General features: G+C 40.2%; 2 protein-coding genes across 9 annotated transcripts in view; one reads left to right on the top strand and one right to left on the bottom strand.

Annotated features, from left to right (window-relative positions):
* Positions 1–16,015, bottom strand: part of FBXL13 (F-box and leucine rich repeat protein 13) — a 211,205-nt gene that overhangs the window by 68,580 nt on the left and 126,610 nt on the right. For all 7 annotated transcript variants that reach the window (XM_045052289.1, XM_045052292.1, XM_045052290.1 and 4 more), the window contains one exon: positions 11,109–11,238. In XM_045052289.1, coding sequence (XP_044908224.1) covers positions 11,109–11,238 — 130 coding nt within the window. The remainder of the gene's footprint in view (positions 1–11,108; positions 11,239–16,015) is intronic.
* LRRC17 (leucine rich repeat containing 17) overlaps positions 7,799–16,015 on the top strand; it is a 116,853-nt gene continuing 108,636 nt past the window's right edge. Inside the window, exon 1 of one of the 2 annotated variants that reach the window (XR_002153626.3) lies at positions 7,799–11,168. The gene's annotated coding sequence lies outside the window, so the exon portion shown is untranslated. The remainder of the gene's footprint in view (positions 11,169–16,015) is intronic. The other variant, XM_003982691.5, reaches the window with a different exon arrangement.

Genomic DNA, 16,015 nt, shown 5'->3' with positions numbered 1-16,015 from the left:
GTGAGAGCTTCCTAGAGAAAGAAGGTTGTGATTGAACAAAGCCTCAAAGGATGCATAAAAGCTAATCTGGTGAATGGGAGAAAGGGACAATATGAGGATCACTCTAGATGCTGGGTTGAGAGTAGACTTGTAGGAGGCAGAAGTGAAAGCAGAGAGACCAGTTAGGAGGTCGTCATAATCAGTGCCAAAAAGGCCAGTGCCAGACACCACAAGGCAAGAGCTCATGTGTTGAAAGAACAGCAAGGAAACCAGTGTGCCCGGAACAGACTTGGTAAGTGGCAGACCAGTAGGAATTAACGCCAGAAGGGCAGTTGGGGGAGAAGACAGATTACATAGGGTCTTGAAGTTCCTTCCAAGGTTTTTCTTTTAATGAGTGGGTAGGTTGCCTCACCGGGTGTTTGAGAAGAGGAAGGACATTGACTTGGGCAGAGGGTACAAGGTGAGCCTAATAAAACAACTGAGGCTGGAAGTGAAGAACAGGGGAGGCACAGAGGCAAAAGCTTCTATTGCAAGCACTCTTATTCTCTTGTTTAACTCTCATATCTGAAAATATAAATCTGAATCTTGGCCTTCACCTGGCTCTGTCTCTCACTCTATGTTCAGGGTTGTTGGTTTCTGGGCATTTGGGTTTCAGCCTGAGATTGGCTACAACCCTAGCCTTCCTTCCCAGCATAGCTGTCGTTGTTCTGTGCTTGGCTTCCTACACAGTGTCATAACCCATGGCTACATGCATTTGGGGATACATAAATCAGTAGGAGAAGTGGCCACCCAAAGATAATATCAACAGGAGAATCCTTGGACTTACAAACAGACAAAGGATAAAGGGAAAGCATAACCAGCAATCACTGCCCTCCTCATAGGGACTTTTTCATGTAAAACTAGGAAAGCTTTGTCTTCTCCGTTAAAATTTTTCATCCTACCCATATTTTCTATTTTGAGATTTTCAAAGAAACAAGAACTTTTGGAGAGTACTGAAATTAACAGGGAGTGATGTAGATATCTTAAGAGCATTTTAGCTGATACCTTTTTATCTACTCATTCATCATGGGGGCATGTGAGGAAAGTCTCAAAGGAGGGGAGGAAGTTAGCCATACAGATAGCTGCAGAAGGAGTATTCCAGGCAAGGAAAATGGCCAGTGTCCAGTAGCAAATACCCTGACGCAAGAGCTCATGTGTTGAAAGAACAGCAAGGAAACCAGTGTGACTAGAATAGACTTGGTAAGTGGGAGAGCAGTAGGAATTAATGCCTGAAGGGCAGTTGGGGGAGAAGACAGATTACATAGGGTCTTAAAAGTCCTTCCAAGATGTTTCTTTTATTGAATGAATAGGATGCCTTGCCAGGTATTTGAGAAGAGGAAGGACATTGACTTGGGTTTGAAAAGCCACACTCTAGATACTGGGTGAGGGGCGCCTGGGTGGCTCAGTCGGTTGGGTGTCCGACTTCAGCTCAGGTCACGATCTCACAGTCCGTGAGTTCGAGCCCCGTATTGGGCTCTGGACTGATAGCTCAGAGCCTGGAGCCTGCTTCCAATTCTGTGTCTCCCTCTCTCTCTGCCCCTCCCCTGTTCATGCTCTGTCTCTCTCTGTCTCAAAAATAAACGTTAAAAAAATTTTAAATAGATACTGGGTGAAAGAAGACTTGCAGGGGGGCAGGAGTGAAAGCAGAGACACCAATTAGGAGGTCGTCACAATAATGCAAGCAAGAGAGGATGGTGACCTGGGCTGGGGTGGCAGCTGTGGAGGGAGCAAGGAGTGGCCAGATCCTAGGTGGTTCTGAAGTAACAGTCACTGGACTTCCTGACAGAGTGCATGTGGGGGTGAGAGAGAAGAGTCCAAGATAACACACTAGTTTGCTGGGTCTGCTTTAACAGAGCACCACAAACTCAGGGGCTTAAACAACAGAAATGTGTTGTCCTACAGTTCTGGAGACTAAAATTTCAAGATCAAGGTGTCCACAGGGTTGGTTCCTTCTGAGGTTGCTGCCTTTAATATGAGGGAAAGATATGGTCCAGGTCTCTCCTCAGGGCTTGCAGATGGCTATCTTCATGTTAACATGGCACTCTCTTGTATGCAGGTGTCTGTGTCTAAATGTCCCCTTTTAAAATTTTTTTTTCAACGTTTATTTATTTTTGGGACAGAGAGAGACAGAGCATGAACGGGGGAGGGGCAGAGAGAGAGGGAGACACAGAATCGGAAACAGGCTCCAGGCTCTGAGCCATCAGCACAGAGCCCGACGCGGGGCTCGAACTCCCGGAACGCGAGATCGTGACCTGGCTGAAGTCGGACGCTCAACCGACTGCGCCACCCAGGTGCCCCTAAATGTCCCCTTTTTATCAAGGACATCATTCATATTGGATTAGGGCCAATCTTCATGATTTCATCTTAGCTAATTACATCTGGAACAACCCTATTTCCAAATAAGGAGGTTCTAGGGATTGGGACTTCAATATGTGAATTTGGGGGTGGGAGGAGAATACAATTCAATATGTAACAGATGACTCCAAGCCTTCTGGACTAAGCAACTGTAAACATGAAATTGTTGTTAAGTGACATGGGGAAGGTTTACGGTGGAGCAAGGAGTTATTTTTTAGAGCAAGAATTTTTAATGATATGAGTCTAGGGGCACCTGTGTGACTTAGTCAGTTAAGCTTCCCACTCTTGGTTTCAGTTCATGTCATGATCTTGTGGTTCATGAGTTTGAGCTCCCCATCAGGCTCTGAGCTGATGGCTCAGAGCCTGGAGCCTGCTTCGGACTCTATGTCTCTCCTTCTCTCTCTGCTCCTACCCCACTCGCTCTCTCTCAAATTAAATAAACTTAAAAAATTTAAAAACATATATGAGTCTAAAATTTGAAAGGTAAGTCTGTGTTGGAGGTATATATCATATATATGTGTCTATATATATCATATATATACATATATTAATTCTGTGTACATATATTACTTATATTATGTATAATGTATATTATATACATATGTACACTCCTATAAACATATATACACGTATAAGTTTGTATACATGTATAAACAAGCTCTTATATACATATATTACATATATATGTATGTATATATGCTTGTGAGCATTTATATATGTATATGTACATACACACATATACATATAACAAACTATATATATATATATACAAAACGAGCATATATATATATAATGAGCATATATGTGTGTGTATATATATATATATATATGTATATATATATATATATATAAATGCTCATTATTGTAGGTGATATATACAGCCATGATCTATGTGAGATCACCAAGGGAGTAGCTGTAGGCTGAGAAGAAAAATGGGCCAAGAACTGAACCCTAGGGCCCTCTGTGATTAAGGGTTTGGAAATAAGAAGAGGTGACTTAGAGAGTCAACTTCAGAAATATTGTCAGAAGACAAAAAGCAAGATACATAGCACAATATCACTTAGGGAAATTCAAATACACGCAAAACCACACAATTCTTACATTCTTATGTAGGTATCCCCTGCTTTTCGTAAGTCCACATCAGGCCGCTTTACTTTTACAAGAGACCTACATTAGTACCTGTTTTCATTAACCAAAAGAAATCTAAAGAAGATTTTGCATCAAGCTCCTACAGAGATAGGGGGTGCCCTAAACAGTAGGAATGACACCTTCCCTGTGAACTAAGGTCAGCATCTCCATGTCAAGCTGCCATAGGTTTCAATTATGTCTAAGAGTGTCTGTGTTTTACCTCTATTAAATTTGTGCATCCATTAGCAAGATGTGCCCTAAGTTATCAGAAAGCCTAAGAGATTATTTTGGGGGTCTGAAAACACTCAAAAATTTTTTCATATAAATTAATGGTAACTGCTTCCTTGCTTTATGCCATTTCTTTCTTTTTTTTTTTATGAAATTTATTGTCAAATTGGTTTCCATACAACACCCAGTGCTCATCCCAACAGGTGCCCTTCTCAATGGCTTTATCCCATTTCTGCTTAAGAAAGGTTTTATAGTGAGGCACCTGGGTGGCTCAGTTGGTTAAGCATCTGACTCTTGGTTTTGGCTCAGGTCATGATCTCACGGTTCATGAGTTCAAACCCCACATCAAGCTCTTTGCTGATAGTGCAGAGCCAGCTTGGGATTCTCTCTCTTTCTCTCTCTCTGCCCCTCCCACACACACACACTCTCTCTCTTAAAATAAATAAATAAGCTTAAAAAAAAAAGAAAGGTTTCAGAAGAACACCCTACTTTCAGATAATGCATATAATGGAGGAAACCTGTATATTTATAAGAATATATTCTTACATGAAACCACATAAAACAAGTTAGAGGGGTTTTTTTGGCTGTGTGGGGAGAACAGGAGTGGGAAATATGGATAAAAGGGAATAAAGAAAATGAGAGAGTGGCCTTTTATGGACTTACAGTGAAAGTGTGCCATGAACTGAGGAGTCTGATTAAATCTGTTCCTGGTGCGAGTTCCAAAATAGGTAAAATAAAATAAAGTAAATCTAATATGAAATAAAATCAAAACCTCTGGGTATATTTCTTCCTGAGCACTTTTTCTCCCCTGCACAGTACTGCAGAGAAAACAGTATTTTTAAACCCCTCTTCTTCATTTCTCTTAGTGAAAGTGGTCACCAAGGTTTAAATGCTTGCTAAATATATTTGAAAAGAGGGAAGTTTAATGACATCTACTTGATGTGGAAGTGAACGTAAGATGATTTAAACAGTTATTGCTAATTTCTGAGAGGGGAAGAATACTTATCAGCATAGAAATCCATTCCTGGTTTGAATGTTGCTCTCCTACATCTCTTGTAGTGCACTTTACTAGCAGTGCTGCTGTGAAAATAAATTATGTGGCTAAATACAGAGAGTGAGAATGGAGAGCCACGGCATCAGCTTTCTCAGAGAAATCGTATCTATGTGAGGTTTCTAAATCATGAAACTGTCGTTAGGATTGACACGTCCGATTAAGGAAACTAACAGTATTAACAACAACCAAACATACATATACTTCATAACCCAGACATTCAACTTCCGTGTGTATAGAGCAGAAATATCTGCCTGGGTGGCTCAGTCGGTTGAGTGTCCGACTTCGGCTCAGGTCATGATCTCGCGGTTTGTGTGTTTGAGCCCTGCGTCGGGCTCTGTGCTGACACCTCGGAGCCTGGAGCCTGCTTAAGATTCTGTGTCTCTCCATCTCTTGGACCCTCCCCTGCTCATGCTCTGTGTCTCTCTGTCTCTCAGTAATAAATAAACGTTAAAAAAAATTATAAAGAAAAAATATCTGCTGTCTTCATCAAAGGATAAGTACATGAACGTTAAGAGAATCACAAATCAGCCTAGACTTACACTCTCCAGGCCCTGCAACCTCAGGAAAAACAGAATTTATTTTTCCCAGTGTTGAATACTTAGAAGGATTCTGAATGGTTCTGGTAGGGTCATGCCTCTCTCCTGGAAAAATCACAGCCACTGCAGATGGAACTTAGGATTGTCCAGGCCAGGGTCAAATGACCCAGTGGCCATAGGAAAACCCTAATGATTACTAAGCATCTACTCTACGATGCCACTGTTCTAAGCATGTTATATGTATCAGATCATTTCACTTACACAACACACTTATGAGGTAGATCCTAGTACTTTCCCCATTTCATAGATATTGAAGCTGAGAACCCTCAGGTAACCTGCCACAGTCCCATAACTAGTAAATGATAAATTCAGGATTAAAAAGCAAGTGCTCCGGAACCCATGCTCCCAATGACTACCATGTATTGCTCTCAAGGCGTCAAGGGTGACACAGCTCTGCAAGGTCACAAGGAAACAAGAGGAGTGGTTCCTGAAGCAAAGTACCAGGTGCAGAGGAAAACTACCAATGTTTCATGCAATAGCTCATCAGTTTCATTTATCTAACTAAACATCAATCCAAATATTCAATAAACATCTGATAAATGTCTGCTGTGAGTTAGGTCACACACCATTCTTTAGAGCAGAGCACAAGATGGACCCATTCGTTGCCACCAGTTGTCTCCCTGACCATAGATAATAAAGGAGCATAGAAAAGGGTACTTTTCTTTACACAGTAAAACTATTTTGTCTCTAAAAAGTCTCCCCAAATTGTGTTTAAGCATAGTTTTAAAAATATTGTGGTACTTGGGGGGGGGGTTGTTTTTGTTTTTTAATGTTTATTTTATTAAAAAAAATTTTTTAATGTTTATTTTTGAGAGACAGCATGAGTGGGAGAGGGCAGAGAGAGAGAGAGGGAGACTCAGAATCGGAAGCAGGCTCCAGGCTCTAAGCTGTCAGCACAGAGCCCGACGCGGGGCTTGAACCCACACCCTGTGAGATCATGACCTGAGCCAAAATCAGACGCTCAGCTTACTGAGCCACCTAGGCGCCCCTATGTTTATTTTATTTTTGAGATAGAGAGAGAGACAGACACAGAGACAGAGTGTGAGAGGGGGAGGGGCAGAGAGAGAGTGAGACACAGAAGCTGGAGCAGGCTCTGTGCTGACAGGAGAGAGCCCGGCGTGCGGCTTGATCTCACAAACCGTGAGATCATGACCTGAGCCAAGGTCAGACGCCTAACTGACTGAGCCACCACCCAGGTACCCCTAAAAAATTGTTTTACGGCATAAACTTAAATTTTATATTATAACTGAGTAAATAGTAAATATAGAAGCAGACGTATTAAATTTGTTCAACTGATTCGACCAGAATTTTTTGTTAAATGAATGTAGATTGGTTTTCTTGTTCTTCTTCTTCTGAAAATACTATAAAGAATATGTTGCACTCAGGCTCTGAAAGAAAACTTTTAATTAATTTGAAAAATATTTTAACAATGGCAGCTGGTTGGAATAAGAATCCTTGTTATTAGGAGCGCCTGGGTGGCTCAGTCGGTTGAGCGACCGACTTCAGCTCAGATCATGATCTCACAGCTCATGAGTTCAAGCCCCGCGTTGGGCTATGTGCTGACAGCACAGAGCCTGGAGCCTGCTTCAGATTCTGTATCTCCCTCTCTCTCTGCCCCTAACCCACATGCATTCTTTCTCTGTCTCTCTCAAAAGTAAACACTTAAAAAAAAAAAAAAAGAATCCTTGTTATTCAACAAATATTTATTAAGTGCCTGGGTATGATTTAACCTTACAAGTGATCAGAGAAATACAAATTAAAAATATAAAATATCATATTTGATGTCAAATTGGCTAAAGTTTTTTTTAGATAATATTCTTATGAAGATATCAAACATTATTTTACATTTGGCAATTCATACATTGGCAACTTTTGTAGAGCATAGATGGCCTTAAAAATAACTATATGCTCTGACCATTTCACTTCTAAAAATTCATACCAAAACATTGCATAGACTTATGGAAATATATGGCTATGAGAATTTTCCTCACAGGTTACTGATGATAGCAAAAAATGGTAGGTTATAGGGGTGCCTGGGTGGCTGGTTGAGCGTCTGACTTCGGCTCGGGTCATGATCTTGTGGTCCCTGAGTTCGAGCCCTGCGTCGGGCTCTGTGCTGACAGCTCGGAGCCTGAAGACTGTTTCGGATTCTGTGTCTCTCTCTCTCTCTGACCCTCCCCCATTCATGCTCTGTCTCTCTCTGTCTCAAAAATAAATAAACGTTAAAAAAACTTTTTAAAAATGGTAGGTTATAAATATAACAATATCGTATAATATAATATATAGTTAAATAAAAAAAGATATTTATGGAATATTAAATAAAAGATATGTGTACTATCTAATCCACTTTAGTTTAAAAGAAGTATAGATGTGCATAGAAAAAGACCAGAAAGCCTTACCCTTATTATTTCTGGGTGGTGAATTTTCAGATAATTTAAATTTTTGCTCATTTCTCATATTTTTGTGTTTAACATGTAAAAAGAAAAAAAAGCAAAGGTTTTTAAAAAGTGAAAAAATAAAATTCAAAGTGACAAGTATATTGTTAGAAGTTTGCAATGTATGGTGTAAGAGCTCACTGGAACGGCTTTACCCTGATTTAGGGCCAAGTGAGCAGAGATTTTTTGAGAAGAAACTGAACAGAGGCGTCTCCTCAGTCACATTAAAGATGAGGACACACAAGTGTATATGCAAGTGCTGGTATTTGTTAGGAAATCAGTCGCATTACTTACTGCACCTATAGTGTTTATCCAATCCCAAAAGCATTCAGAGTATTTCTAAAACATGTGTAATCGATTTTCACTTTTCTTTGCAGTTCTCCATTATCCATTTATGTATTTTTTCCAACAACTATGGTTAAAATACTTCCACGGTATTGTATAAATCCATCTTTCCTTTTTGGGGGGCAGCCACGACTGCATTAAAGTTTAGCCCTTAACAGACTTCACTTACGTTAACCCAGAGCTCCTTAAGGACAGGGATGCTGTTTTATTCATCATGCGTGTCCAGCATGCAGCAGGCACAGATAACACCAGTGAAAAGCAGGTAGGTGTGAGCTTCTATTCTCAAGTCTTTTGTTTTATTAGGACCTTTTTTCTTTGGCAGATATACTAACACATGACTTCATAGTGCAAAATTCTTGTAAAAAGAAAATAGATTTTAGTTTCCAAGCAGAGAACCTGGGAAATCTGTGAATCATCGATTTTCCTGCTTTGAAACCATTTTTGTGCCGCCCAGTCAATACAAGTAGGCCTGGGAGAGTGAAACTGTCCTCACACCCAGAGCTGGGGAGGCAGACAGAACCTCCCCACAGAATTTAACACATCCCTCGGAAGCAGTAACATCCAAGCTTTCCTCATTCTTTCTGAAGCTAGAGCAGCAGCTCTATCTGCTCGTAGGAGATCTGTGCTTACTAATGAGCCCATTTCTTACTCTCAGTGAACCTGAAGGGGCTCGGTTTCAAATGGCACAATTTCCAGTGACTGAAACAGTGTCTGACACCTGGAGTTAAATCTCCGTTGAATTATAAAATAAACAAATGGAAGTGAAAGACAGATGAACAAAAGAAATTAATGTTGCTTTGCATAGCACTGTGAAATACTAACTTCACTGTGCATTGAGATGTACAAATTAAGAGCCAGTCGGGGAAAAAAATCTATTCTTTATACATTCAGACCAAACTTAAATACCCACCGAGGACAGGCAGGCCATGCAGTTAATTGGTAGGTGTGCATGTGTGGACGTTACCGAGTGGAGGAGAAGCCAGCACACGCCATTTCAAGGGGACGAGGCTGACTCAGTTCCAGCCCTTTGTTGCCATATGGCGATGTAGGCCCAATTTCGTTAGTTTTTCCAGTTTTTTAAGAGAAGCTTGGAGTCTAGATTTCTTTTTGAAAACTCCAGAATTTAAAATGCTGGCTCAAAATTTAAAAGTAGATAAACTGTATCTGTGAGTTCCACATGTATATCTGGCTAGAGTAGAGGCACATTGATTGGAAACCTCTCATTTTGACTTTACTGTGTCTGAGAATATTTATCCTTAGGGACATGTGCATGTGTGTTCATGTGTTTGTGTATGAACTGTATGTTGTCGCCATTACCTTGTGGAAACTGAGAAGAAGGAGGTAAGTCACACTGTGGGGAGGGTTTTTAAGGACTTGGTTAGTTGGTGGAAAATAGTGGAGGATGTATCTTTAGAGGGGAGAGCAATCAATAGGATGCGTACACCCATATCGAAAGTAGACACCTACCCTCCCAGAGAGACTGGAAGATACTCGTGCCACTACCCTTAATGATTATGTATCAAAGGATGGCTCCCAGGTCCTTGAGGGAGGCGTTCCTGGGTTGTAACACTGGCAAGAAGCTTTTAAAGAAGTTTCTATCTATCTCAAGGAGAGCAAAGAAAGAATGACCAGTTTCAAGTTTTCTAAAAGAAATTCTCTAAGGGAGGTCAGGGACCTAGAGTCAGGAAGAAGCCGGTCTGAAGTCGAGGGAAGCTGGAGAGAATGGTAAGTCCGTCTCTTGTTGATGTTTAGCAAGCTACACACCAGTAGGTCAGAAATAAATGTAAATTCTAGATGTTTCAACTCTAGCTCAGAGCCCTCCCCTCCTTGCCCCCACATCCTCCCTACTGCCTAGTGTACCAGGGCACCATGGGATGCCAGTGACGGTGACTAAGTTCTATCCATTTAAGCACTTGGAGGAGAAGCCCATTGTATGCCTAAATGCCCTCCAGGGGACTCTGCCTGCCTATGTAGGTACCAACAGGTGCTTACAACTGCCCCAGTACCCTGTGCTTTCACCAGCTGGCAACCTTGGGAGCCTAGCCTCTGCATTCCTAAATGGGCACAATAAATACCAACTACACAGCATTTGTAGTGAATCTGATCTATGTGAGGCACTCAATATGGTGCCCGGCATATGGTAACAACTCAATAAACAGTAACTATCAAGGTTTCAGCCAGTTCTCATCTGTGCAATTGTATTATTTCTGTAGAAGGAGGAACATACATTAACAAAATACCTAGAGAGGTGAAAGAAAAGAAGTTAAAAGAATAATGACTTAAATCTGCCAAAATCAAGAAGAAACTACCAGTGAGGCAGTAACTGTTCGCAAAGTGCCATGACCTACCCTCCTCAACTCCACCGATTTTCTACCCCATTTTCCTTTACCTTGTTTCCTCAAACTAAAGTATTTCCCTATGTACATCTCAAATCTCCATGTTATTTAGCCCAAGGATACAATGCAGTTTTAGAAATTACAACCTTTGTTGTATTTCCTTTCTTACATTTAGAACTCGCAGCATTTGACCCAATACCCATTTATTTTTTGAAAGCCCATGTGGGAGCTAATTGACTTTCCAGGAAGTTCTTTGCCAATCCTCCCCCAAGAAGGTTTCTCCTGTGTTTGTATCTGGTAGCAATTCTACAGTTTTCAACATTTGGAACTCTGGTATTATAATTGTGCTTGAAGTATCTACACAGAAATGGTCTGTTTCATCATCCCCTGAGCTCGGCCTGTGTGTGGATGTGACATTCCAGTGGAAGGAAGCCAAGAGCCTATAGTAGCGATCCTGGGGAAAATTTAAGCAGCTGTGGCTGTGTAATTCAAAACCTCTGAAAAGTGTGCTGCAGTCCGTGCACAGCATTAGTATAACATGAGGGCTGGATGTAGCCCGTCCTCCGGAGGACTTCCTTGCCCGCTGCAGGAAAGAGAAGATTGAAAGACAAACCTGGGTGCAGCCGGAAAGGTCCAAATAGATGAGCTTGTGGCATCCATCCCCTAAATTCAGGTACCGTAATCCTTTGTCTGTGAACTTTTTGCAGTAAGCCAAGCTGAGATTCTGTAAGTTGTGGAAGTGCCTGAAAAGACAGGACGAGAAAAGAGAGGAAGGAAGGGGATTAAACTTGAGTCGTTTTCCACATCTTTCTTAAGCCACTATGACAAAGAGAAGTAAAACTCTAAATTAATCTTTTCTCCTTGCAGATATTCAACAGTTGGACTTCATTGTTAATTCTCTTCCTGTTATGTAAAGGAGATTGTAGTAGTATGTCAGATAATGCATAATTACATTTTAGATGAAAATAAAGATTTGCCTCGATTTTTAAGAAAGCTAGTTGGGATAAAGCTTTGGGGGTGGGGGAGATTTGAGCATTCATATTGTTTGGATGTTAGTTTGTGTTCAAAACCAAAGTTACAGAGTTTGCATTATTGTTGCATTTAGGTTTTATCTTTGGAGCACCAAAACAATGTGCAAAATGTCTAGAAGGACAAACCCTTTGTAAACATTTAAATGGCGATTAACTGTTACATGACAGTGAGGACTGGGGGCAGAAAGGAGGCAAAGTTAAACATAACAGGCTCTTAAAATGGACATGATTAGCAAACGATTTGCAATAGACATTTGAATATGCATAATTTCATAAGTAACAGTTTCATATTTATAGTTAAAGAAAGACTGATAGAGTTTAAAAATGGGTTAAAAAGAACAGTCTACAAATGAGTTGGGCAACACATGAGGGGAATAAACACTACATCAGAGGCTATCTGTCTCACTGGAGTTCAAACAGATTAAATGTGGCATTACCACCATGACCAAAATGATCGCTTCCAGAAAAAAAAAAAAAAAAGAGGGTAATTAAGATGAGCCTGTACTACCCGGCAAGGGCTTACAGTTTGAGGACCTTCTGTGGACAATTTTCCAAGCCTTCCTAAGCCTGGCATTTTTTAAAAGTGCAAGAACTCCCACTGTTGCCGAGTCTTGTAATGGAATTAACAACATGCTCTCGGTTTGTGATCCGCACCAGTTTAACACCAAGTTGGAAAACAAGAACAAAAAAGTGGAAGAAGATGCCTCTCTGTCCCTCAAAAGCGCATAAATGACAAGTGAAATTTACCTTCACATAAAATTGGGAAATAAGATATGTGAGCATTGACAGTTAATCAGATTGATTACTAAAGTTTGAAAAACTCATCTATATGATATAAGGATTCCCATTGCATAGTGATTTATTTGATGCAGAACACACATTCCCCTCTGGCAATGGCTGTGTCCATGAGATTCAACAGAACAAAGAGGGACGCCATCTGGATTCCCCAGTGGCTGTGGGCAGGGCCATGGAGCAGAAAGCAGTACTAACATCCCAAGGACACGTCCCCTCTCCTGGGGCCCTTGAATTAACGAAGATGTATGCCAAAGTTTTGAAAATGCTTGATCTTCCTCTCCCTGGAAGGGTACCCTTGTGATTTAAGAACAGCTTTCTTGGGGTGTGTGGAGGGTGCAGGGAGGATTGTCATTTCTAACAACACTTAAGCTCTCTAATTTGGAGGAGGGAGCCTGTGGCACACAGCACAACACAATGGAAAACACACACAGTTTTGGAATCGGACCAAACTGGTTTCAAATTTCAGCTCTGACACTTATTGCAACTTCCCTAACCTCTCAGAGATTGTTTCTGCATCTGTTAAGTGGGGATTATAATATGATGTCTTTTCTTTCTAAACCCTGACCAACTGTGTCCAGCTTTCCTGAACCTCAGTTTTCTCATCTGTAACATGGATGTAATTCTATCTGCTATTTCCTCTTAGAAGTATGACAATTCTATGAGAACATAGATGTAAGAGTATATATTAAGGATGACTTTTGATGATTAAAATCAGGAGGTAGAAGCTTTAAAATATATGGGGTGCCTGGGTGGCTCAGTCGATTAAGCATCTGACTCTTGATCTCAGCTCATGGTTCATGAGTTCGAGCCCTGTGTCGGGCTCTGTGCCGACAGTGTGGAGTCTGCTTGGAATTCTGTCTCCTCTCTCTGCCCCTACCCTACTTGTGCTCTCTCTCTCTCTCTCAAAATAAGTAAATAAACTTAAAAAATAAAATAAATTTCAAAAATAAAATAAAAATATGTATCGTTATTACTAATTCAAATGATAACATATTAATTGTTCTTATGAAGTTTGTTGGGTCTTCTTTCATGTAATGGAATGGGTACTCATCTGACAAGGTGGTGCACACAACTGATTCCAAGGGTTTGGGGGAATTTCCTATGACATCTACACCCTCAGTTTGGTCAAGGTTTAAAGCCCTATTTAATCCGTTTGAACTCCAGTGAGATTGGTAGCCTTTGATGTAGTTTTTATTCCCTTCGTGTGTTGCACATTTTCAGACTGTTCTTAACCCATTTTTAACCCCTATGTCAATTAATCTGTCTTTAATTATAATAATGTAACTGTTACTGACAAAATCATGCATATTCAAATATATTCAAATCTAGTCCAAAGCTGTTTGATTTTTTTAACTCCTCGTGATCAGTTAACAAATACTGTAAGTAGGAATTGACTGAGGAGTTCTTAACTTTTTTGTGTGTAACAGATACCTCTGGGTCTATGGACCCTTTATCAGCATAATGTTTTTAATACGTAGAATAAAATACTTAAAATTACAAAAGCAGCTCATTATATTGAAAGATATTATTATCAAAAATTTTTAAGGATCAAATGAGTAGAATAATAATATATGTGCTTCTTTATTTTTAACATGTTTATATTATATATATATATATATATATTTGTTATGTAACATATGATATCATATGTTAAAATTAAATAACAAATCTAGTGGCAGGGCTAAGAACTACCCATGGTTTTGAGGGGGCGATGAATGTCAGTGATACTTTGAGATAACTATAACAACTATAGTAAGAAAACATTTCAGATTTTTATGGGTAAAAGAGTCCCAGGAACTGCTAGTGCTATTCTGATTTTTCACTTACATTTCAGTTAGAGCTTAGCAAAAACGGGGATGATTTTTCCCCCATCAAAACTTATGGAACCTCTGAATTCCATCCTTGTTCCTTGGGGGATCCACTGACCCCATGTTAAGAACCTCAGATTTGGCAAAAGAAGTTGTTCATTGGACTAAATGACTCCCAGACTGAAAGTCTCTAGGTGGCTGTCCTCAAAGTGGAACCTCATGGGAACCATCAGTTTGAAAACCTAGCATAGGAGGAATCTTGAGTGGCCCTGTGGCCTTTCCAGGGATTTACAGTGCTGCAGACTCAGAGCTTCTGGGAATGGGAAAACAATCAGTTGACAGTGAAATCACTTGGCAAATTTTATGCAATACTGCAACTTTTTATTCTGAATTTTGGCAAAGAAATACATCCCTTACGTGAGTAAGATCTGGCTCATCATGTTCTCAACCCAGAGACAACATGGTATTTCTAATTCCACTTTGAAGCTGTGTTTGCAGCCTGTGTTTATCTTTTCCTAATTATTTGATAACTAACTGTTTCTAATGGGGGGAGAGGTTCTCTTTGTGATTTATTTTTCTACTGCTACTATAATCTTTAAGAAATAACAATTCTTGGGGTGCGTGTGTGGCTCAGTCAGCTAAGTGGCCGACTCTTGATTTCAGCTCAGGTCATGATCTCACGGTTCGTGGGTTTGAGCCCCACATCTGGTTCTGTGCTCACAGCGTGGAGCCTGCTTCGGATCCTCTGTCTCCTTCTCTCTCTCTCAAAAATAAATAAAACATTTAAAATATTTGTAAAAATTTTTAAAAATCACAATTCTTACAGAAACTACAGAGATCACATTTTTTCTGTTGGCTTTTTTCCTTTAAAGAATCGAGGTCTTCTGTATTAGATCACCAATACCTGAGAGCATTACTGTTGGAAGGAATGTAGAATTCTGTATTTAAACAATGATTTCTCTGGAAAAATCACCAAGACAAGGTCTAGTTTGTAAAAGAGAAGATTTGCAGGTAGTCTCTTTTGATTTAGTGCTGGGCTCTTTAGTTTCACAGAGGCAGTTTTGCATAATAGGATCCCTGCAGAAATCCAAATGCAGTGTTTTGACCTTATTCATAGACTAGACCTTGAAGATGTACAGTCAAGGAAACAGCTTACTCTTTCTGCCCCACTCAGATGGGTAAGACCATATAACCTGAGAGCACCTATGTGTAAAGAAATTTCCAAGCCATTTGAAGAGACTATGTGAAAAATAATTAAACACCATGCCACTACAGCACATGACACTCCATTAAAGAGCAAAGATCATAATAGCTTTACTCACTACTATATGCCCAGAATGTCCCACACACAGTAGTTGATCAATGCATGGTAAAAAAAAAAAATAAAAGTGAATGAATGTTGCTGTTAGGATGCAGGGAAAGGAGAGATCAATGTGGAATTGTGGTAGATGGTATGACTCGAGGTATAAAGGCTATGGCTTAGCAGAGAGGAGGAGAAAGGAATTCCATCTATAGAGAAAGAGAAGCTTGCAGCAATCCAGATGACCAGAGTTAAGGGCTTCCCTTGGAAAACCAGGGCAGATAGGTTTCATCACATAATGTTAAGGACCTATACAGGAGAAGTTTGATCAATGTTAAAGGACAGTAAGGGAAGAGTCTAGACCTTCAGCATGTCAAAGACATGATAAGACTATCATTTCAGGATGATGCCTCTTACAGCATAAGAAAAAAACAGATTGAAGGGAAGAGAGACCAAGGGTGAACCGTAGGGATGCTAGGCCAGAGGAGGCGCTGAGAGTGCCACCTAGGTGGTGGCAATAGGAGTAAATGGAAAGGGTTCGATTCAGGAGATATTCAGAAGCAAAAATGTCCTGGAATGGGCATGA

This window comes from Felis catus, chromosome A2 (genome assembly GCF_018350175.1).
Source record: "Felis catus isolate Fca126 chromosome A2, F.catus_Fca126_mat1.0, whole genome shotgun sequence".
Lineage (NCBI taxonomy): Eukaryota > Metazoa > Chordata > Mammalia > Carnivora > Felidae > Felis > Felis catus.
The sequence above is the reverse complement of the archived record's forward strand: the minus strand, read 5'-3'. Positions and strand labels throughout refer to the sequence as shown.